The sequence below is a fragment of the Pseudophryne corroboree genome, chromosome 2, assembly GCF_028390025.1.
Source record: "Pseudophryne corroboree isolate aPseCor3 chromosome 2, aPseCor3.hap2, whole genome shotgun sequence".
In the NCBI taxonomy this organism is placed as follows: Eukaryota; Metazoa; Chordata; class Amphibia; order Anura; family Myobatrachidae; genus Pseudophryne; species Pseudophryne corroboree.
Window position 1 is genome coordinate 785,688,572 of NC_086445.1, and position 25,556 is coordinate 785,714,127.

A 25,556-nucleotide genomic window follows, 5' to 3' on the forward strand; every position below is an offset into this window, starting at 1 on the left:
GAGGGTTAATCACTGGAGTGTCGGGTTACACTGCAGAGTATAATCACCAGGGAGTCAGGCTGTACTGCAGAGAAAGTCCATGGGAGAATTGCACACTGGAATCACTGAAGACAATTGAAGCACTGACATCTTTCCACCCCAGGAACAGGATATTTATACCTGCTGGGAAGCAGGGATTGGCTGGCTAATTAACCAGAGACCAGAGTGCAGCTGCTGTGTAATCATACTGAGAGCAGAGTGCAGCTGATAGGCTGAAAGGTAACATGTGATTAGGAAAACATGGCTGCGCCCATGGTAGCTTTTGGAGGGAAAGATTGTTTGTAACTTGAATGTGAGCTTTAACCATGAAGCTGCCAGAATCACAGTAAAGAGATTTGAGACAATGAGATGCAGCGTGCTGCACACAGACAGTGCAGATGGAATCCAGGCTTGGAACACTGGGACAGTCTCAGGAGGCATTTGGAAGGTAAATACTGATAAGGAATTACCTAGATCGTGACAATGTGTTATTTCTTCATGGGCACATGACAAATATGTTTTGCATGCTTGGCCAAGTATGTTTGGCTATAGTATTCCACTTTACAAATCTGGCATACAATATAACTAACAAATATTAAGTTTATGGTCATGCTCGGAAGACATTTATAGACTACATGGACAAGTAAAAATGGTGTGTATATACTGTACAGTGCAGACAAATGGTTATGCCGGACATACACGTACAGATAAAATGCCTGTCAGACCGACAGGCATTTTATCCGGCAGCCTCGGACAGTGTAGATTTCAGAGACATGCACTGTGAGATCTTTTACAATTTATTGGTCATGATATTGGTGCTCCACCCCTTGGGGAGGAGTAATTTCCCCCGTTCTTTCCCACGTGAAGGAATGGGAAATATCTGTCGGTCAGCTGCGGCAGGGCATACACTGCTTGATATGGCCGACGCGATGCTTTAAAAATATTGATCTGACGAACATGCTTGATGATCCAGCATGTCAGACCGATCGATATTACTGGATCAGTCGTCTGCATACACGCTGCAATTAGGAAACATGGAACACAAAGGCTGTAGCGGAAGTGTGAGGAACTACAGTTGGTCCTTTAACTGTAGTTCAAATTAAATAGGCCTCAGAAATAAATAGATGCTAATGAAGCATTTACAAGATGCAAGGTGAGGAGTCGCCCAATCACATGAGGTAGGTAGGGTTTCCACCTTTCCCTGATTTCCTGGATTCTCCAGGATTTGGTGACAACCCTCCAGGAGGCTTTTCCCCTCACTTGTATTCCGGGATTCCCCGTAATAAGGGGACCCTGGGAGCGGAGCGTGCACCTGCGCTCCGGCAACACACAGACCTGTCAGTGTTAGCACGGAGAGCTCTGCCTCCACCTCCAGTCCACAAACCAGTGCTTGCGGAGGGACTGCTGGGGGCGGCAGTGCGCACATAGGGGACGGACGTCACATCAGCCCCCAGAATGTGCAGTGCAGGCGCGCTCTGAGACTGAGCGGTGTCTCCCACTCACTGGCACTGCACCACTGCACGTTACAGCCTCTCTGTAGCTGCTGAGCACAGCCTGGCATAGGCGGCATCCGCAACGCAGGCCACCGGCATTTTTGGTAAAGTTATTTACATTGTTCTGCTCCACCCCTTCCCCCCACCCCTAATTTGCTTGATGTATCTTATATACCGCTCCTCATGAGCTTCTCAATTTAGCATCCACTGTATGTGCTGCTTATACGTTATCACACCAGTTTGTCACACACTTGTGCAAGTTGTGCTCCATTTTCAGCTATTTTCATGTGCACCTCTGATTTATGTGTGGCATCCTCCTGTGTCAGTATGTCATAGCCATAAGTATAGAGCTTGTTCCTCACACGCTCTGCAATGTCTCTTTAAAGATGCGGAGTATCACTCCATTGTGTGGTGGAGCAAAAAACAAAAATAGAAAATGATGGTATAGTATGTCTCCATTAGTCAAACACCCATGTACAAACACCATAGAAAAATTCCAAGGTGCAAACTGTTCTGGACTTTTTGTCTATATGAAAGTAGTTCTTTCAAAATTTGGCGTATTTCTAATAAAATACATATTTACTATTTTATAAATATGGTACATCATTTTATTTACATGAACATTGCTTGGTGTCCGGGGGGGACGGACGAAGACTTGGGATTGAGGGGGGTGATCTCCAGGAATCGATAATGCATGAGGTGGCAACCCTAGAGGTAGGCGCTTTCACAAATGACATGAAAGAGAGAGGTCAGGTAATCAGAGAGGTGAATAGAAGGTGCTCATTGGAGCGTAATTCTTGTGTAAGATCTCATGTCCACAATGTATGGTGAAGACAAGTGTCAGGTTAGTGTACTGTAGGCCATTCAGGCACTGGCAGTGCATGACTCACAAGCTTTCTATTCCCTGCTTTGTAGTAAGTTTGCTAGTAGATTTACTTGAAGATTATTGCCATTTGTTTTGCAGAGTCCAGGCCAAGTTATGTAATTACTGTGTCAGTCCTGAACGGTGTCATCTGCCATAGATGTACATATAAAACAGTGTAAATTATGAACTTACCTTATGGGTTTTTTTTTGTGTGGTGTATATGTTACTTTAGATCACTGTTCCTCTTTCCCTGGCATCAGTCTTTATAATTGTCCTTCAATGTGATCATTTAGATGTTCAGAAATCAGTAAGAATGTGTTTGGCAGATGCTAAAAATGACCTTCTCTGTATTTGTTTATATACATATATATTATGTAATTTACAGGTTTGATGGAGCAGATTCTGATCTTTCTGTCTTTTCCTCCATTCTGAAGAGTAAGATGGAATCTTTGAGTTATGATTTGCATGCTCTGCATGAAAACCCACACACTAAACACTCTGTGGTGGCATGGTGAATCTGTGGCTGCTGAGACCCTATTTCCCTCCAGTCTATGTCACTCCTTTCCATAACTATTCTGACACTGCGGTTCTGTTTGTACATACAAATGTTGCATCACATAGGGGTATATTCACAAACCGTGTAAGATGAGCTCAGTTAAGATAAAAGTGCATGCCTAACTGCCACAATCAGCAGTATCTTACATAATAATGTAGCTCAGAAATTCTCCTCCTAATACATCATATCTCAAAACGACAATCTCATTTCAGATACCAATGTTTGGATATATCACACACTTTCTTTCTTCACACGGTATCATTCTTACGAGAAACGTCTTACTGTCACACAGGTTGTATTACATTGTACTTGTAAAATCAGCTTTTGCTATAAAAGTAATAGAACGCACAAAGGAAAATCTACCTTTATTTTTTTATTTACTTTACTACATTACTATTCTATAATTCCAAGAGACCCAGTGTCTAATAGCGCAGCTGCTATACTTACGGTCAGGTTGCCGACTGTCGAGATTCCAGCGTTGGTCTCCACCCCTTTCGGAGTTCCAGCGTCTGCATTTTGACTGCTGGGATCCCGACAGCCGGCATCCTGACTTCATCCTTTTTCTTATAGCTTATGCAATGATTAATGTGAGCACCTAATACTAAGCTTCAAAAACACATTCTGAAACTGTACATAACCTGGCACTCAATGTGCCCAATACACTTGTTAGCAAAGCCTATTGTAGGTAATATGGTCTTCAAGGGTACCAAAAAAAATGAAGCAATCAAATCACAATTGTCAACACTCTTAAAAATATAATGAGAATGAATATTAATTCTCTTTGTAAAATACTTTGTGTACTATGCTACAGTGCATGTTCATTAATATTTTTAAACATCCATGTATAGTTATCCTTAGTAGTTTTAGGAACTGTTGTGTAATGACAGTAGATTTAAAAAGCTGTTACAGTATAACAGAAGTATCTTAGCTGACCTTTACAAAGTGGCTTTTCTGTTAGCAACAGCAAGTCAAAGCAGTAGCGGATTTACTCTATGCGGCTAAGGCTGTAGACGTGGGGTCCTGCGCAGTGCGCTGCATTTTTTCATGTGACCAGTGTCCGAGTGATCCCCGAGCTGTACCCCAGCTCCCAACAAGCAGACCAGCCCCCCTGATCCCATTCCGTTGTTCCTCTTGGAACACTAAATTTGAAATTTCTCAAACGCTGATCCATTTACCACTATTATTGCAATTAGTATGCAATTATTTTTTAATTCTAAAGTAAATATGTTATATGGAAATTCTATTTAATTGAAAAGCATCCAAATTTCATATCACACATTACTGTTGTTTAGAAATAGGGAAACAACATACAGAGCTCCTTAACCAGCATGGAACATGGGGAAAACTTTGGTGTTACTGTTATACCCCTTTCACATCGCACAAATAACCCGGTATCGACACGGCATATTGCCGTGTCGAAACGGGTCAGTGTGCGATGTGAAAGCTCCTTTGCTGAATTAGCGGGTCGCCTGACCCGGTAATTCAACCCGGTAAAAAAGAAGGGTTATTACCAGGTTGAATACCGGGTCAGGTGCAGTGTGAATGGGAGCCGTTCCGATGAGACACGGCTCCCATTCACAGCATAGGGAGAGGCGGCGCAGAAGATGAGCTCATCTCCCAGCGCCGTCTCCACCCCCGCCCCTGCTGCTGCTGCGCCCCCCGCTGCTATGGCAACCGACCCGGTATATTGCCGGGTCGGAAAGCCAGCAAAGGAGCGCAAATGCCGGATCCCACCCGATAAGGACACGTTTCTCTTACCGGGTGGGATCCGGCATTTGCGATCTGAAAGCAGCATTAGGGTGGTGGAAGCTGTTGACATGTTCATATCTGTCACAAAACAATACAATATATAACACTAGAAATAGTTGCTAATAATAAAGAAATGTATGGCAGATTTATCAATACCCCCCCCCCTCCCCCCCAATCCATAAAGATGTGAATTAGAAATCGTATAATAGATAGAAAAAAAAGTTATGTGCCTATTGAGAGTCAAAGGGGTCTATTCATGTACAAAACATGAATTGTTACGTATCATTATACACCGCATCAGTGCAATATGATATATAGCTTTGGTAAGTAGCTATTCATGTATACTCACCTTTCCGGCATTGTGATCTGGTATCCAGGGCTTTGGCGGTGACATCTTCAGCTGCTATTCCCTCTGCGGTGAATGGAGAGTCAACCGGCATGTCCATTCTGCGTATGCGCTGACGGCTGATCTCCCGGTACGCTGCAGGGGTTGCTGGGAGGTCAGGTGGAGGAGCCAGTGCCAGGTAGAGTTACTGCACCTAAGTTCAGATTGCGCCATCCTCAGATAGCGAACCTGAGCTCCATGGAGAAGTTGAAAGCAGAGCTTTCCGTTCTTTCATGAATCACACTCACAGGCACAGAGCAGGGTTACTGCTGGAGAAGTCAGGGACTGGTCCACAGTAACCTGCTTTGTGAATAGCCCAAAGCAGAGAAAAGCCCTGTTTCCCTCAAAACAGGGCTAAAGATTGGTCATTTATCCCTGTCTCACAGAACAGATTATCTTATTAACGTGCTTACAGAATAAAATGTGATTATTGAAATTGACAGCTCATATTGGCTCTGGTAACACTCATATGCTCTGTAAATGGACAGAGCTAGTTATTCATGACCATCTTATAGCCTTCATGCCAGTATGTATGCCAGAGCGTGCCATTTGTGTGCACAACCCTAGTATGCAGGACCATCCTAACATGTAGGCACACTGGGCAGCTGCCAAGGGCCCCATGACTAGGGATCTTTGGGCAGGGGAGGACTGGGCCAGGGCATCTGCCCCTGACTGGTACCTCTGGGGCTTCTTGGGAGGTAGGTAGAGAATGTGACTTCCACACAATCAGAGTCGCCAGGCAGCATTCTCTACCTGCCTCCCCCGCCTGCAGCCATACAGTGAATTGCTATCAGCATGGGGATTGGAGGATGGCTGGAGCCATTCACAGTATGAAAGCATGTGGAGAAGACAGTGCCTGACCGTAGGAGGGGTAATTTATGATTTATTTCCATTTATTCCTGTGAATAGCTGGACAAGGAGCCCCAGTACATCGCTTTGCACAATGCCTACAATGCTGTAAAGCCGCCCCTACTAGTATGGTCCTTTTCTCTGACGTCCTAAGTGGATGCTGGGACTCCGTAAGGACCATGGGGAATAGCGGCTCCGCAGGAGACTGGGCACAACTAAAGAAAGCTTTAGGACTACCTGGTGTGCACTGGCTCCTCCCACTATGACCCTCCTCCAGACCTCAGTTAGAATCTTGTGCCCGGCTGAGCTGGATGCACACTAGGGGCTCTCCTGAGCTCCTAGAAAAGAAAGTATACTTTTAGGTTTTTTATTTTCAGTGAGATCTGCTGGCAACAGACTCACTGCTACGAGGGACTAAGGGGAGAAGAAGCGAACCTACCTGCTTGCAGCTAGCTTGGGCTTCTTAGGCTACTGGACACCATTAGCTCCAGAGGGATCGAACACAGGCCCAGCCTCGGTCGTCCGGTCCCGGAGCCGCGCCGCCGTCCCCCTTACAGAGCAAGAAGCAAGAAGATGGTCCTGGAAATCGGCGGCAGAAGACTTCGGTCTTCAACAAGGTAGCGCACAGCACTGCAGCTGTGCGCCATTGCTCCTCATGCACACCTCACACTCCGGTCACTGATGGGTGCAGGGCGCTGGGGGGGGGGGGCGCCCTGAGCAGCAATATTAAACACCTTGCTGGCATAAAACTCACATAATATAGTCTTAGAGGCTATATATGTGAAAAATACCCCTGCCAGATATCCATAAAAAAGCGTGAGAAGTCCACCGAAAAAGGGGCGGAGCTATCTCCCTCAGCACACTGGCGCCATTTTCCCTCACAGCTCCGCTGGAAGGATCGCTCCCAGACTCTCCCCTGCAGTTTCAAGACTACAAAGGGTAAAAAAGAGAGGGGGGGCACTAAATTTAGGCGCAATAGTATACATATAAGCAGCTATAAGGGAAAATCACTCAGTTATAGTGTTAATCCCTGTGTTATATAGCGCTCTGGTGTGTGCTGGCATACTCTCTCTCTGTCTCCCCAAAGGGCTTTGTGGGGTCCTGTCCTCAGTCAGAGCATTCCCTGTGTGTGTGCGGTGTGTCGGTACGGCTGTGTCGACATGTTTGATGAGGAGGCTTATGTGGAGGCGGAGCAGATGCCGATAAATGTGATGTCACCCCCTGCGGGGCCGACACCTGAGTGGATGGACTTGTGGAAGGAATTACGTGACAGTGTCAACTCCTTACATAAAAGGTTTGACGACATAGCAGATGTGGGACAGCCGGCTTCTCAGCTCGTGCCTGCCCAACTGTCTCAAAAGCCATCAGGGGCTCTAAAATGCCCGCTACCTCAGATGGCAGACACAGATGTCGACACGGATACTGAATCCAGTGTCGACGATGATGAGACTAATGTAACTTCCAATAGGGCCACACGTTACATGATTGAGGCAATGAAAAATGTGTTGCACATTTTGATGTTACCCCAGGTACCACAAAAAAGGGTATTATGTTTGGGGAGAAAAAACTACCAGTGGTTTTTCCCCCATCTGATGAATTAAATGAGGTGTGTGAAGAAGCGTGGGCTTCCCCCGATAAGAAACTGGTAATTTCTAAAAAGTTACTAATGGCGTACCCTTTCCCGCCAGAGGATAGGTCACGTTGGGAAACATCCCCTAGGGTGGATAAAGTGCTCACACGCCTGTCAAAGAAGGTGGCACTACCGTCTCCGGATACGGCCGCCCTGAAGGAGCCTGCTGATAGGAAGCAGGAGGCTATCCTGAAGTCTGTATATACACACTCAGGTATTATTTTAAGACCGGCTATTGCTTCAGCATGGATGTGCAGTGCTGCAGCTGCGTGGTCAGATTCCCTGTCGGAAAATATTGATACCCTTGACAGGAACACTATATTGCTAACCATAGAGCATATTGAAGACGCAGTCTTATACATGAGAGATGCACAGAGGGATATTTGCCGGCTGGCATCTAAAATAAGTGCTATGTCCATTTCTGCCAGGAGAGGGTTATGGACTCGGCAGTGGACAGGGGATGCAGATTCTAAAAGGCATATGGAAGTTTTGCCTTATTAAGTGTGAGGAGTTGTTTGGGGATGGTCTCTCGGACCTAGTTTCCACAGCGACAGCTGGGAAGTCAGCTTTTCTACCCCATGTTCCCTCACAGCCAAAGAAAGCACCGTATTATCAGGTACAGTCCTTTCGGCCCCAAAAAGGCAAGCGGGTTAAAGGCGCGTCCTTTCTGCCCAGAGGTAGAGGGAAAAAGCTGCAGCATACAGCCAGTTCCCAGGAACAAAAGTCCTCCCCCGTTTCCTCTAAGTCCACCGCATGACGCTGGGGCTCCACAGGCGGAGCCAGGTACGGTGGGGGCCCGTCTCAAGAACTTCAGCAATCAGTGGGCTCGCTCACGGGTAGATCCCTGGATTCTTCAAGTGGTATCTCAGGGGTACAAGCTGGAATTCGAGACGTCTCCCCCTCGCCGTTTCCTCAAATCTGCCTTGCCAACAACTCCCTCAGACAGGGAGGCTGTGCTAGAGGCAATTCACAAGCTGTATTCCCAGCAGGTGATAGTCAAGGTGCCCCTCCTTCAACAAGGACGGGGTTACTATTCCACAATGTTTGTGGTACCGAAACCGGACGGTTCGGTGAGACCCATTTTAAATTTGAAATCCTTGAACACTTATATAAAAAAATTCAAGTTCAAGATGGAATCGCTCAGGGCGGTTATTTCAAGCCTGGACGAGGGGGATTACATGGTATCACTGGACATCAAGGATGCTTACCTGCATGTCCCCATTTACCATCCTCACCAGGAGTACCTCAGATTTGTGGTACAGGATTGTCATTACCAATTCCAGACGTTGCCGTTTGGTCTGTCCACGGCACCGAGGGTATTTACCAAGGTAATGGCCGAAAAGATGATACTCCTTCGAAAAAAGGGAGTTTTAATTATCCCGTACTTGGACGATCTCCTGATAAAGGCGAGGTCCAGGGAGCAGTTGTTGGTCGGGGTAGCACTATCTCGGGAGGTGCTACAACAGCACGGTTGGATTCTAAATATTCCAAAGTCACAGCTGGTCCCTATGACACGTCTACTGTTCCTGGGGATGGTTCTGGACACAGAACAGAAAAAAGTGTTTCTCCCGGAGGAGAAAGCCAAGGAGCTGTCATCTCTAGTCAGAGGCCTCCTGAAACCAAAACAGGTGTCGGTGCATCACTGCACGCGAGTCCTGGGAAAAATAGTAGCTTCCTACGAAGCAATCCCATTTGGCAGGTTCCATGCAAGGACCTTTCAGTGGGACCTGTTGGACAAGTGGTCCGGATCGCATCTTCAGATGCATCGGCTGATAACCCTGTCTCCAAGGACCAGGGTGTGTCTGCTGTGGTGGCTGCAGAGTGCTCATCTTCAAGAGGGCCGCAGATTCGGCATACAGGACTGGGTCCTGGTGACCACGGATGCCAGCCTTCGAGGCTGGGGGGCAGTCACACAGGGAAGAAACTTCCAGGGACTATGGTCAAGTCAGGAGACTTCCCTACACATAAATATTCTGGAACTGAGGGCCATTTACAATGCCCTAAGTCAGGCAAGACCCCTGCTTTAAAACCAGCCGGTACTGATTCAGTCAGACAACATCACGGCAGTCGCCCATGTAAACCGACAGGGCGGCACAAGAAGCAGGATGGCGATGGCAGAAGCCACAAGGATTCTCCGATGGGCGGAAAATCACGTCTTAGCACTGTCAGCAGTGTTCATTCCGGGAGTGGACAACTGGGAAGCAGACTTCCTCAGCAGGCACGACCTCCACCCGGGAGAGTGGGGACTTCATCCAGAAGTCTTCCAGCTGATTGTGAACCGTTGGGAACGGCCACAGGTGGACATGATGGCGTCCCGCCTAAACAAAAAGCTAGAAAGTTATTGCGCCAGGTCGAGAGACCCTCAGGCAATAGCTGTGGACGCTCTAGTGACACCGTGGGTGTACCAGTCGGTTTATGTGTTCCCTCCTCTTCCTCTCATACCCAAGGTACTGAGGATAATAAGAAAAAGAGGAGTAAGAACTATACTCATTGTTTCGGATTGGCCAAGAAGAGCTTGGTACCCGGAACTTCAAGAACTGATCTCAGAGGACCCATGGCCTATGCCGCTCAGACAGGACCTGCTGCAGCAGGGGCCATGTCTGTTCCAAGACTTACCGCGGCTGCGTTTGACGGCATGGCGGTTGAACGCCGGATCCTGAAGGAAAAGGGCATTCCGGAGGAAGTCATCCCTACGCTGATTAAAGCTAGGAAAGAAGTGACCGCAAACCATTATCACCGCATATGGCGAAAATATGTTGCATGGTGTGAGGCCAGGAAGGCCCCAACGGAGGAATTTCAGCTGGGCCGTTTTCTGCACTTCCTACAGTCAGTGGTGACTATGGGCCTAAAATTGGGTTCCATTAAGGTCCAGATTTCGGCTCTGTCGATTTTCTTCCAGAAAGAACTGGCTTCACTGCCTGAAGTTCAGACATTTGTTAAGGGAGTGCTGCATATTCAGCCCCCGTTTGTGCCTCCAGTGGCACCTTGGGATCTCAACGTGGTGTTGGATTTCCTAAAGTCGCATTGGTTTGAGCCACTTAAAACCGTGGATTTGAAATATCTCACGTGGAAAGTGGTCATGCTGTTGGCTTTGGCTTCGGCCAGGCGTGTGTCAGAATTGGCGGCTTTGTCATGTAAAAGCCCTTATCTGATTTTCCATATGGATAGGGCAGAATTGAGGACTCGTCCCCAGTTTCTCCCTAAGGTGGTATCAGCTTTTCATTTGAACCAACCTATTGTAGTGCCTGCGGCTACTAAAGACTTGGAGGATTCCAAGTTGTTGGACGTAGTCAGGGCCCTGAAAATTTATGTTTCCAGGACAGCTAGTGTCAGGAAAACTGGCTCGCTATTTATCCTGTATGCACCCAACAAGCTGGGTGCTCCTGCTTCAAAGCAGACTATTGCTCGCTGGATCTGTAGTACGATTCAGCTTGCACATTCTGTGGCTGGACTGCCGCATCCTAGATCAGTGAAAGCCCATTCCACGAGGAAGGTGGGCTCTTCTTGGGCGGCTGCCCGAGGGGTCTCGGCTTTACAACTTTGCCGAGCAGCTACTTGGTCGGGGTCAAACACATTTGCAAAATTCTACAAGTTTGATACCCTGGCTGAGGAGGACCTAGAGTTTGCTCATTCGGTGCTGCAGAGTCATCCGCACTCTCCCGCCCGTTTGGGAGCTTTGGTATAATCCCCATGGTCCTTACGGAGTCCCAGCATCCACTTAGGACGTCAGAGAAAATAAGATTTTACTCACCGGTAAATCTATTTCTCGTAGTCCGTAGTGGATGCTGGGCGCCCATCCCAAGTGCGGATTGTCTGCAATACTTGTATATAGTTATTGTTTAACTAAAGGGTTATTGTTGAGCCATCTGTTGAGAGGCTCAGTTATATTTCATACTGTTAACTGGATATAGTATCACGAGTTATACGGTGTGATTGGTGTGGCTGGTATGAGTCTTACCCGGGATTCAAAATCCTTCCTTATTGTGTCAGCTCTTCCGGGCACAGTATCCTAACTGAGGTCTGGAGGAGGGTCATAGTGGGAGGAGCCAGTGCACACCAGGTAGTCCTAAAGCTTTCTTTAGTTGTGCCCAGTCTCCTGGGGAGCCGCTATTCCCCATGGTCCTTACGGAGTCCCAGCATCCACTACGGACTACGAGAAATAGATTTACCGGTGAGTAAAATCTTATTTTCAATTAATAGGCATTATTACGTACTGTATCATAGATCTTTTTTATGGGAAGACTGTATTTAAATTATCAATACATGTTTATGTGCGGATTCTAGTAAACTAAAAAATAATGCTAGCACTATATGGTGGTTCTGAAATGAATTGGGGGTTACAAAATATTATTGGACAATCCTATTATGTAGACTAAAGGGCCCTACAGACTGGGTGACCTGCTGCCGAGCTGCCCGACCGCCGATACGGCAGACAGGCGACCCGGCGGCAGGGGTGGTGACGGGGCATGCTAATATGGACAATCTCGACCATATTGGCCTGTATGCATAAGCGACGGGGCACCAACGATGAACGAGCGCGGGGCTGCGCATCATTCATCGTTGGTGCCTACACACTGCACGATATGAACGAGTTCTCATTCATTAATGAACGAGAACGTTCATATCGTGCAGTATTATCTTCCAGTGTGTAGGGCCCTTAACCGTAGCTGCATGTTGGGCTTCATTTCGTAACTTGCTCTAGTTAAATGATATTGCTGCTCAGTTTCCATGGCTTAATGTATATTTAGTTTTTGTTTATATGGACAAGTGATACTGCAATATTTAGTGATTATGAAACACTGCACAACCTATTGAAAATATATGAAACATCATAATTGATTTTAATTTAGTTGTTTGTTATACGTCCGATTGTTAAGCATGTTTTTTCTGTGCATGGCACATTGAAGTCTCTTGCACAGACTTGGGGAGATTTATCAAATCTTGGAGAGAGAGAGATAAAGTACCAACCAGTCAGCTGTAATTTTACAGTAGAGCATGTAGTGGGAAGAGGGGGTGTCTGAGTATTTTATTTTTTTTGGGGTGGGTGAGACGGAGGCAGCCTTGTCTCTCCACTTTATCGCTCTCCAAGATTTGATAAATCTCCCCCTCTGCTTTACTGCGCATGTATTATTCTGTGACTACATACTATAGATCTATGTCTCGGTAACATGAGCTACTATTCCAAGAGTATAACCTATATCATAGAGACTCAACCCAAAACCATTATCCTAACTTAAACCTAGCTAGGTATCACAGGCGTGGGATCTATTTGCTGGAATATTTGAGAATTATGGGTTTTTGGTAAGAATTTATTATGTAACTTGTATCACCATGCTTTACATTTAAAAATTACCCATTTCGTTCCCACACTGTGCAGACTTTTTGCAGGGATTACATACGTAGTACCGGCGGTCAGGATGCCGGCTGTCAATATCCCGACAGCGGCATCCCACCCACCAGAATGCCGGCAGCGGTAGCGAGCGCTAAAAGTCCCCTTGCGTGGACACCCATGAGTGGGAATAGTCCTGATGCGCTGGGATTCCAGCTGGCGCCAATCTCAGCTGTCTGGATTTCGGCGTCGGAATCCTGACGGCGGCATTGTAACTGCATCCCTTTTTGCAGTGCTCCACACAGTGGCTGTAGACAGAATTTGCTCAGTGATCAGTTTTGTGTATATGACATTGTTACTAGACAGCAGTAATTATCTGCTTTTTTTCTAAACTTTCTGGATTAGGGTTTTTTGATCATAGATCCCATACCTAGAGATCTGTTTCATTTAATTTCAAATGTCTGAATTCAATATACTGTATGTATTCAAATATAAAGTAAATGTAAGTACACATTGTGTAAAATGAAACAAGAAAAAGATGACAACACTAGTGCTCTTCTGGTAACTAAATAGTAATATACACATATATACAGTTAAACTATATGAATAAAATATATTTCTAGTTTAATGGGAGAATTTGCCTCCTACTTAAATTAATATATTTATAGATAAGAGTCTTCTCTTTCCGCTTACTTGTACAGCTTACACTTTGTTCTAGCTGCAGAATTTAATTTAAGTATCAGATTGTTTTTGTACACAAGAAGCCATTTACAACATACACAACTAAATGTAACAATATTGGTGCTTCTGGAGTTGACGAATATATATATAATTTCCAATGATGTCTTGTCTACTTTCAGCTTCCTCTCTAAGCTCACGGTGTCTATTCAGTCTCCTACTTCAGAACTGTCCTGTAGTCTTTCCGAGCCTCTGAGGTACTATTTCTTGTTTTCTGAATGCTTTTATATTGCCTTTATTCAATACTTGTATACTGCTTTTCTGGCTTGTCAGTCATTCATACCATTTACCTAAATTTAAATGAGTTTCTACCTTACTAATTTATGCACGCCCTTTTGCCGCTATTACTAAATTTATTGATGTGACGTTTTATCTTTCCTTGTTTTTCACCAAAGCTTCTCTATCATGCGGACAGAGTTGACAATATCATTTTCTGTGATGCATTGAGCACATCTGATCTTTGTCTTATCTAGGGGTAACCGATATAAGAGCTTTTATATAGATAATATAATGATCCTGGTAAAAAAAAAAAAAAAAAGGAGCCGAAAGGATACTGCAGTGTGTTTTATAACAAGCTGAAATCCAGTAAATGAAAAGTGAGCGTAAAATACCCCTTTTCTCTAACATCCTAGTGGATGCTGGGGACTCCGTAAGGACCATGGGGAATAGCGGGCTCCGCAGGAGACTGGGCACTCTAAAGAAAGAGTAAGTACTATCTGGTGTGCACTGGCTCCTCCCTCTATGCCCCTCCTCCAGACCTCAGTTAGAAACTGTGCCCGGCCGAGCTGGGTGCTCCTAGTGGGCTCTCCTGAGCTTGCTAGATAAAGTATTTTGTTAGGTTTTTTGTTTTCAGAGAGCTTCTGCTGGCAACAGACTCTCTGCTACGAGGGACTGAGGGGAGAGAAGCAAACCTACTGACGGCAGCTAGGTAGCGCTTCTTAGGCTACTGGACACCATTAGCTCCAGAGGGATCGAACACAGGTACCTAACCTTGATCGTCCGTTCCCGGAGCCGCGCCGCCGTCCCCCTCGCAGAGCCAGAAGAACAGAAGCAGCAGAAGCATGAAGACATCGAAATCGGCGGCTGAAGACTCCTCTCTTCACTTAAGGTAGCGCACAGCACTGCAGCTGTGCGCCATTGCTCCCACAGCACACCGCACCCTCCGGTCACTGTAGGGTGCAGGGCGCAGGGGGGGGGGCGCCCTGGGCAGCAATTAAATACCTTTTTTGGCAAAAAGAGACATATATACAGTCTGGGACTGTATATATGCCAGAGCCCCCGCCATTTTTTATACATTTAAGCGGGACAGAAGCCCGCCGCTGAGGGGGCGGGGCCTTCTTCCTCAGCACACCAGCGCCATTTTCTCTTCACAGCTCCGCTGGAAGGACGCTCCCCAGGCTCTCCCCTGCAGTATTCAGGTGCATTAGAGGGTAAAAAAGAGAGGGGGGGCACATAAATTTAGGCGCAGTATATATACATATATTAACAGCAGCTACAGAGTAAACACTAAGGTACTGTGTAGTCCCTGGGTTATATAGCGCTGGGGTGTGTGCTGGCATACTCTCTCTCTGTCTCCCCAAAAGCCTTTTGTGGGGTCCTGTCCTCAGTCAGAGCATTCCCTGTGTGTGTGCTGTGTGTCGGTACGCCTGTGTCGACATGTTTGATGAGGAAGGATACGTGGAGGCAGAACAAGTGCAGCTGAGTGTGGTGTCGCCGCCGACGGTGCCGACACCTGAGTGGATGGATATGTGGAAGGTGTTAAATGATAATGTAAACTCCTTGCATAACAGGTTGGATAAAACTGTAACCGGGGGACAGGCAGGGTCTCAACCCATGCCTGCTCCTGCAGCGCAGAGGCCCTCAGGGTCCCAAAAGCGTACACTATCCCAGATAGTTGACACAGATGTCGACACGGAGTCTGACTCCAGTGTCGATGACGATGAGGCAAAGTTGCAGCCTAAAATGACTAAAGCCATCCGCTACATGATTGTAGCTATGAAGGATGTATTACACATTTTTGAGGAAAATCCTGTCCCTGACAAGAGGATTTGTATGTATGGGGAGAAAAAGCATGAAGTGACTTTTCCCCCTTCCCATGAATTAAATGAATTATGTGAAAAAGCATGGGATTCCCCTGACAGGAAGGTGATAGTTTCCAAGAGATTACTCATGGCGTATCCTTTCCCGCCAACGGACAGGTTACGCTGGGAATCCTCTCCTAGGGTAGACAAGGCATTGACACGCTTGTCTAAAAAGGTGGCCCTGCCGTCTCCGGATACGGCCGCCCTAAAGGATCCTGCTGATAGAAAGCAGGAAGCTATCCTGAAGTCAGTTTATACACATTCTGGCACACTGCTGAGGCCAGCAATTGCTTCGGCCTGGATGTGTAGTGCAGTTGCTGCATGGACGGATTCTCTGTCTGAAGAGTTAGATACCCTGGACAGGGACACTGTTCTACTGACCCTGGCACATATAAAGGACGCGGTCCTATATATGCGGGATGCCCAGAGGGACATTTGCCTGCTGGGCTCTAGAGTTAACGCTATGTCCATTTCTGCCAGAAGGGTCCTGTGGACTCGGCAATGGACAGGGGATACCGACTCTAAAAAACACATGGTGGTTTTACCTTATAAGGGTGAGGAATTGTTTGGGGACAGTCTCTCGGACCTCGTTTCCACAGCTACGGTTGGGAAGTCAAATTTCTTGCCTTATGTCCCTCCACAACCTAAGAAAGCACCGTATTACCAAATGCAGTCCTTTCGTTCTCAGAGGAGCAAGAAGGTCAGAGGTGCGTCCTTTCTTGCCAGAGGTAGGGGTAGAGGAAAAAAGCTGCACCACGCAGCTAGTTCCTAGGAACAAAAGTCTTCCCCCGCTTCCACTAAGTCCACCGCATGACGCTGGGGCTCCACAGGCGGATCCAGGAGCGGTGGGCGCGCGTCTCCGACATTTCAGCCACCGGTGGGTTCGCTCACAGGTGGATCCTTGGGCTATACAAATTGTGTCTCAGGGATACAAGCTGGAATTCGAGTTGATGCCCCCTCACCGTTTCCTGAAATCGGCCTTACCAGCTTCCCCTATAGAAAGGGCGATAGTGGTGGAGGCAATTCACAAACTTTTTCTCCAGAAAGTGGTGGTAGAGGTCCCCCCCCTTCAACGGGGAAGGGGCTACTATTCCACTATGTTTGTGGTACCGAAACCGGACGGTTCGGTCAGACCCATTTTAAATTTAAAATCCCTGAACTTTTATCTAAAGAAATTCAAGTTCAAAATCGAATGGCTCAGAGCGGTCATTGCAAGCCTGGAGGAAGGGGATTTTATGGTGTCGCTGGACATCAAGGATGCTTACTTGCATGTCCCCATTTATCCGCCTCATCAGGAGTACCTCAGGTTTGTGGTACGAGACTGTCATTACCAGTTCCAGACGTTGCCGTTCGGCCTGTCCACGGCACCGAGAGTGTTTACCAAAGTGATGGCGGAGATGATGGTGCTCCTTCGGAAGCAAGGGGTTACAATTATCCCATACTTGGACGATCTCCTCATAAAGGCGAGGTCCAGTGAGCAGTTGCTGATCAGTGTAGCACACTCTCAAGTAGTGTTGCGTCAGCACGGCTGGATTCTGAACATTCCAAAGTCGCAGCTGATTCCTGCGACGCGTCTGCCCTTCCTGGGCATGATTCTGGACACAGACCAGAAGAAGGTGTTTCTCCCAGAGGAGAAGGCTCAGGAGTTCGTGACTCTGGTCAGAGACCTCCTAAAGCCAAAACAGGTGTCCGTGCATCACTGCACACGAGTCCTGGGAAAGATGGTGGCGTCTTACGAAGCCATTCCCTTCGGCAGGTTCCATGTGAGGATCTTTCAGTGGGACCTGCTGGACAAGTGGTCCGGATCGCATCTTCAGATGCATCGGATGATCACCCTGTCCCCCAGGGCCAGGGTGTCTCTTCTGTGGTGGCTACAAGGTGCTCACCTCCTCGAGGGCCGCAGATTCGGCATACAGGACTGGGTCCTGGTGACCACGGATGCAAGCCTCCGAGGGTGGGGGGCAGTCACTCAAGGAAGAAACTTCCAAGGGTTGTGGTCAAGTCAGGAGACTTGTCTGCACATCAATATCCTGGAGCTAAGGGCCATATACAACGCCCTGAGTCAAGCGGAGCCTCTGCTTCGAAACCAACCAGTGCTGGTTCAGTCAGACAACATCACGGCAGTGGCTTATGTGAACCGCCAGGGCGGCACAAGAAGCAGGCTGGCAATGGCAGAAGCCACCAGGATTCTTCGGTGGGCGGAAAATCACGTACTAGCACTGTCAGCAGTGTTCATTCCGGGAGTGGACAACTGGGAAGCAGACTTCCTCAGCAGACACGACCTCCACCCGGGAGAGTGGGGACTTCATCAGGAAGTCTTCACGCAGATTGCAAATCGATGGGAACTGCCACAGGTGGACATGATGTCCCGTCTCAACAAAAAGCTAAAAAGATATTGCGCCAGGTCAAGGGACCCTCAGGCGATAGCTGTGGACGCACTAGTAACACCGTGGGTGTTCCAGTCGGTCTATGTGTTTCCTCCTCTTCCTCTCATACCAAAGGTGCTGAGAATTGTAAGAAGAAGAGGAGTGAGAACAATACTCATTGTTTCGGATTGGCCAAGAAGAACTTGGTACCCGGAATTGCAAGAAATGATCACAGAGGACCCGTGGCCTCTGCCTCTCAGACGGGACCTGTTACAACAAGGGCCCTGTCTGTTCCAAGACTTACCGCGGCTGCGTTTGACGGCATGGCGGTTGAACACCGGATCCTAGCAGAAAAGGGCATTCCGAAAGCAGTTATTCCTACGCTGATAAAGGCTAGGAAGGACGTGACAGCAAAACATTATCACCGTATATGGCGAAAATATGTTGCTTGGTGTGAGGCCAGGATGGCCCCTACAGAGGAATTCCAACTGGGTCGATTCCTGCACTTCCTACAGTCGGGGGTGACTTTGGGCCTGAAATTAGGGTCCATAAAGGTCCAGATTTCGGCCCTATCCATTTTCTTTCAAAAAGAACTGGCTTCACTGCCTGAGGTTCAGACGTTTGTTAAGGGAGTGCTGCATATTCAGCCTCCTTTTGTGCCACCAGTGGCACCTTGGGATCTTAACGTGGTGTTGAGTTTCCTGAAATCCCACTGGTTCGAGCCACTTAAGACAGTGGAACTAAAGTATCTCACGTGGAAAGTGGTCATGCTGTTGGCCCTAGCCTCAGCTAGGCGTGTGTCAGAATTGGCGGCTTTGTCATGTAAAAGCCCCTATCTGGTTTTCCATATGGACAGGGCAGAATTGCGAACTCGTCCGCAGTTTCTGCCAAAGGTGGTGTCAGCTTTTCATCTGAACCAACCTATTTTGGTGCCTGCGACTACTCGTGACTTGGAGGATTCCAAGTTACTTGATGTAGTCAGGGCTTTGAAGATCTATGTTGCTAGGACGGCTGGAGTCAGGAAGACTGACTCGCTGTTTATCCTGTATGCATCCAACAAGCTGGGTGCTCCTGCTTCAAAGCAAACCATTGCTCGCTGGATCTGTAACACGATTCAGCAGACTCATTCTGCGGCTGGATTGCCGCATCCAAAATCAGTAAAAGCCCATTCCACAAGGAAGGTGGGCTCTTCTTGGGCAGCTGCCCGAGGGGTCTCGGCATTACAGCTTTGCCGAGTTGCTACTTGGTCGGGGTCAAACACATTTGCTAAATTCTACAAGTTTGATACCCTGGCTGAGGAGGACCTTGTGTTTGCCCATACGGTGCTGCAGAGTCATCCGCACTCTCCCGCCCGTTTGGGAGCTTTGGTATAATCCCCATGGTCCTTACGGAGTCCCCAGCATCCACTAGGACGAAAGAGAAAATAAGAATTTACTCACCGGTAATTTTATTTCTCGTAGTCCGTAGTGGATGCTGGGCGCCCGTCCCAAGTGCGGACTTTCTGCAATACGTATATATAGTTATTGCTTAATAAAGGGTTATATTATGTTGGCATCCATTGGTTGATGCTCTGTTGTTTGTTCATACTGTTAACTGGGTAAGTTTATCACAAGTTATACTGTGTGATTGGTGTGGCTGGTATGAGTCTTACCCTGGGATCCAAAATCCTTTCCTTGTAATGTCAGCTCTTCCGGGCACAGTTTCCTTAACTGAGGTCTGGAGGAGGGGCATAGAGGGAGGAGCCAGTGCACACCAGATAGTACTTAATCTTTCTTTAGAGTGCCCAGTCTCCTGCGGAGCCCGCTATTCCCCATGGTCCTTACGGAGTCCCCAGCATCCACTACGGACTACGAGAAATAGAATTACCGGTGAGTAAATTCTTATTTTACACCGCATTGCCGGGTCGCACGCAGGATTTTTTTTTTTTTCATTATTTTTTTTTTACACAATTTTTATTGAAGCATCGTATCGCATCAAACACACGTGTCTACAAATGCGTTCCCAATTATTAATACACATACAAGTCTAATATAGATGATATTGTTGCACCCAGTTATTCTTTTCTATATAAATTCATGATAGAAAATTACACTCCAGGCCCTGGTCCACCCATCACTAAATTCAGTGTAAGAGGGTGTGTACACACGGTGAGATAAATCTGTGAGATTTTGACTATATAGTCAAAATCTTATGAAAAGTTAGTGCATGTCTCAAGGTGTTAGGCAGCTTGCGATACAGATTCGATCCCGATGCGCGCTCCCGTGGGGTCGGTATTGTAAGGCTAGATAGACTGTGCAGGCAAGTCAATCTTGACTATCTAGTGTACAATCTAGTACAAAGTATAGTCAAAATTGGCACTTAGTCAAAATCGTACATAGACAAAATCTCAAGCACAGATAGTCAAAATCGAACATAGCAGGGATCTCACCGTGTGTACACACCCTAAGACACCGTGGTTATAAGGATCCTAAAACTCTAACGTTATAGGGGTTCTCCCAGTAAAAGTCTAGTTTCATACCACTCCGTATTTTGGACAGAGCGTCTAATCCTTCACTGAAAGTCTGTTGGTAAAGTGTTTATATAGCTCTCCTAGGACTCAAAGAATTTGGAGACTCGCACACAGGATTTTGTACATGGGTCCAACCCGTGTGCGACCTGGCTGAGACCCCTTTCAGACTGGCGGCCCCGTCGCGGCTTATTGCCAGGTCTATGATAGCACCGCAGTCACGTGCAGAGGCGGCGCTTGTAGATTGGATCACCTCCGAGCACCAGCTGTTCCATTGCTGTGAACGAGTCTCAGATCGCATCGAGCCAGCTTACCCATTTACACTGCACCATGGTCCGGGTTCAACTCGTGTTCAAACCCTGGCCGATACCCGGGTCAACTGGGTGCTTTCACACTGTACAATATCCTGGGTTGCTGCTTGTCCATGTGAAATAACCAGGGATATTGCTGGCAGTGTGAAAGGGGTGTAAATGTGTATTTACCAATCATGCATGGTTAGTCATGTTGCCACATTGTTGTGATGTGGATCAAGCTCAACTTTATGCTTGAATATTGTGTCTTTCTGAAATACCTATAATTGAAGGGCAAACCTCTAGTTTCTGTTAAGTTACTGTAGAGTGGCCTGGTTAAGAAATAGCTTGTTGTAGTGCCCTGTTCCTCCAAATGTCAGCACTGTAACATGCTCTTCTTAGTAGTTGCCTGCATAAATACTGGGGGTCATTCCGAGCCGTTTGCACGCAGCGGTTCTTCGCTTCTGTGCGAACGGGTCGGGACTGCGGCTGTGCGGCGCCCACAATGACGCCAGGACCGCAGAAAGCGATCGCAGGCCCGATCGCAAGAAGTTTGACAGCGGGAAGGAGGATGGGGGGGCGTCTACTCAAAGTTTCCCGGGCGTGGTAAGGCGAAAGCATTTGTGTCCAGACGTTTGGAGGGCGGATGTCTGACGTCACAGCCGGGACCTTCATCGCTGGATCCGTCGCACTGGGTAAGTAGCTGCAGGGCTGGTCTTGTTTCGCAGGAAACTTTTTTAGCATAGCAGGGCTGCACAAGCGATCTCAGCCCTGCTATGCTAAAATACGCTCTCCCATAGGCGGGGCGAGCAGCTAAAAGTTGCTACGTGCGATCAACTCGGAATGACCCCCATTGTTTGAGATGCAATCTGATAATACAGTAACAACCTAACGGCTATGTCGACATCGGGTAGCCCTGAGTACTGAAGAGAATGGACATTGGAGAAGTACGATAATGAACTAGCTCTACTTATACATTCAGTTATTAAATGCCTTTGCTTGAATGACAAAATTCTTTACATCAAAACTCATACACATGCCACAGTCACATGGCAAGAAATGTACAAACTTTACGTTCACACTACTTTATCCTCACTATTATGGGCAAGTATAGTTCCATACATTTGTATCAGAACTGTATTATCACATTCACGGGTTTAGGCATATTGGAGATTGTCCTAGGTCTTTAGAGAGTGTGGTATAATTATATTATTACCTTCAACAGTCATGTTGAGAGATGTAGCTGTTTCTTGTTTATGTATAGTAGTATTGTATTATAATATTTAGTGATTTTATCACATTTTATTTATGAAGTGTATTTCAAGTGTACTATGTCATTTAAGGGGCATACACACAGTGAGATTTGAACTACCGGTATGGATTATATAATACATATCTGTAGAAAACACTGTATATATCACACAGTGTGTATACAGCTTGCAATGCCGATGCGTGCTCCCGCGGAATCGGTATCGCAAGAAAAAAATAGACTGTGCAGGCAGGTCAATTTCTAGTACAATGTTTAGTTAAAATTGTCCATAGTTAAAATCAGCCATAGCCAAAATCGGGTGTGGATCATTAGATCGACAGTGTCTACGTCGGCAATGTTTAGGTCGACAGGGTTTGAAGGTCGACAGGGTTTCTAGCTCGACATGTTCTAGGTCGACAGGTCAAATGTTCGACATGAGTTTTTCATGTTTTTTTGTTGTCGTTTTTTCCGTACAGTGACCGGGAAGCCCAATTAGTGCACCGTGTCCCTTCGCATGGCTCGCTTCGCTCGCCATGCTTCGGGCAAGGTGCCTTGCTCCGCTACCGCTGCGCTCGGCACAGGTTACCGTTCCCAATCAGAGTCCGCATAAATCGTTAAGTATGAAAAAGTAAAAAAAAAATATTTTTTTTTTAAAAACAACAACTCATGTCGACCTTTTGACCTGTCGACCTTGAAAACATGTCGACCTATAGTGGTCGATCTAAACATTGTCGACCTAGGCACTGTCGATCTTCAGACCAGATCCCACCAAAATCACACTGTGTGTACAGTCAATATCGGTGGTTCTGGGTTCCGGGGAGTTCAAGGGAAATCACATAGTCAAAATCGGCACCGGATATGTTAATATAATGTGTTTCACCTTTCACTTCTGCAATGACCAGACCATAGCCTAATTTATACGAGAGCGCAGACTGGAAGACCACGAGTGTGATATTTTTACAGCAGGAGTCACGGGGAGAGTAATGCGTGTTGTCGATCTTGAAGTTTGTTTTAGGACTTTGAGAACCACAGGATCTACACAAGATCTTAGGAATGTTCCAGGAATGAATATAGTTTCCTATGTTGTCATACAATGTAATGCGGTGTGATCATATTCAGTTTTTATGTCATGGTTATGTCTGCTTCAAGTAAGCAATGGTCCATGGTTGTATCAATAAATTCTCTTGCAAGTGTTTCCCAGGATTTAGATTGAGATCCATTTTACTCTGAAAGAGCAATTTATATAAGCCTTAGAAACAGACAGATTATGTGCTCTCATGTACAACACTTCCACTTTTGGCTGTAGATTAAGAGAGTGTAGATTAAGTCACTGTTAATTCTGTGGTAATGGAGTCTGTTTCTAGCTGCTCGTAACAAGATTGGTACGTAAAAATTTATTTGTGTAGGTTTAATCCCTTCTGAAAATACTTGAAAGGCACTCTAAAAATTAGGCATGTTTGTAGCAAGATGACATAGGATGATTCTATGTTACTTGGGTAGATTTTACTCTTAGGCCGGAAGGTTACCGCAGTTTAAAATGACCTTCAGTTTGGCAGGTTTAGGTTCTGTATTCCTGGAGTACCTTGTCTATAGAGGACAAGCTACAATGAGGTTTATTGGCTATGTATCAAATATTTGCATGTATATTTTTGGTATTTGTTTAAACAGCTGTTTTACATTTTATATAACTGTTCATTCAGATACACATCATTGTATTGCTGCATACACATCACTGTATTGCTGTCTGTATTTGACATATTCTTAAAAACATGCATTTCTAATTTCCAAAGTTCTTGAGCCAATTTGTACTATATTATAAACATTTTAAAGTTGTTAATTTTATAGGTAAATTTAAAATATTTTTATAATACGGCTGTGACAGTGATGCTAGAACATGCTACTACAGGTATATAGATTAATATACTATTACCTTGTTCCCTTCAGTGCCCAAAACACTAACATGTATGTGTAGGGAATGTGGTCAATTTATAAATAGGAATTGTAATACAGGTTTCAGTATCGCGTATCCAAAATGCTTGGGACCAGAAGTACTTTGGATATCAGATTTTTCCGTATTTTGGAATAATTGCATACCATAATGAGATATGATGGTGATGGGACCCAAGTCTAAGCACAGAATGCATTCATGTTCAATATACACCTTATACACACAGCCTGAAGGTCATTTTAGCTAATATTTCTCTGACGTCCTAAGTGGATGCTAGGACTCCGTAAGGACCATGGGGAATAGCGGCTCCGCAGGAGACTGGGTACAACTAAAGAAAGCTTTAGGACTACCTGGTGTGCACTGGCTCCTCCCACTTTGACCCTCCTCCAGACCTCAGTTAGAATCTTGTGCCCGGCTGAGCTGGATGCACACTAGGGGCTCTCCTGAGCTCCTAGAAAAGAAAGTATACTTTTAGGTTTTTTATTTTCAGTGAGATCTGCTGGCAACAGACTCACTGCTACGAGGGACTAAGGGGAGAAGAAGCGAACCTACCTGCTTGCAGCTAGCTTGGGCTTCTTAGGCTACTGGACACCATTAGCTCCAGAGGGATCGAACACAGGGCCCGACCTCGATCGTCCGGTCCCGGAGCCGCGCCGCCGTCCCCCTTACAGAGCCAGAAGCAAGAAGATGGTCCTGAAAATCGGCGGCAGAAGACTTCGGTCTTCAACAAGGTAGCGCACAGCACTGCAGCTGTGCGCCATTGCTCCTCATGCACACCTCACACTCCGGTCACTGATGGGTGCAGGGCGCTGGGGGGGGGGGGCGCCCTGAGCAGCAATATTAACACCTTGGCTGGCAAAAAAATCACAATATATAGTCCTAGAGGCTATATATGTGAAAAATACCCCTGCCAGAGATCCATAAAAAAGCGGGAGAAAGTCCGCCGAAAAAGGGGCGGGGCTATCTCCCTCAGCACACTGGCGCCATTTTCTCTTCACAGTGCAGCTGGAAGACAGATCCCCAGGCTCTCCCCTGTAGTTTTCAGGCTCAAAGGGTTAAAAAGAGAGGGGGGGCACTAAATTTAGGCGCAGAATTGTGTATTATAGCAGCTATAAGGGAAAAATCACTGTGGGTAGTGTGAATCCCTGTATTATATAGCGCTTTGGTGTGTGCTGGCATACTCTCTCTCTGTCTCCCCAAAGGACTTTGTGGGGTCCTGTCCTCAGTCAGAGCATTCCCTGTGTGTGTGCGGTGTGTCGGTACGGCTGTGTCGACATGTTTAATGAGGAAGGTTACGTGGAAGGCGGAGCAGATGCCGATAAATGTGATGTCGCCCCCTGTGGGGCCGACACGAGAGTGGATGGATAGGTGGAAGGTATTAACCGACAGTGTCAACTCCTTACATAAAAGGCTGGATGACGTAACAGCTGTGGGACAGCCGGCTTCTCAGCCCGCGCCTGCCCAGGCGTCTCAAAGGCCATCAGGGGCTCAAAAAAAACGCCCG

At 46.6% G+C, this 25,556-nt stretch overlaps 1 protein-coding gene across 3 annotated transcripts in view; it reads left to right on the forward strand.

Moving 5' to 3' along the window:
- SHROOM2 (shroom family member 2) overlaps positions 1 to 25,556 on the forward strand; it is a 505,814-nt gene that overhangs the window by 444,072 nt on the left and 36,186 nt on the right. For 2 of the 3 annotated variants that reach the window (XM_063955520.1, XM_063955522.1), the window contains one exon: positions 13,735 to 13,809. The exons of the other annotated variant lie outside the window; for it this stretch is intronic. In XM_063955520.1, coding sequence (XP_063811590.1) covers positions 13,735 to 13,809 — 75 coding nt within the window. The remainder of the gene's footprint in view (positions 1 to 13,734; positions 13,810 to 25,556) is intronic. 3 annotated transcript variants of the gene reach the window in all.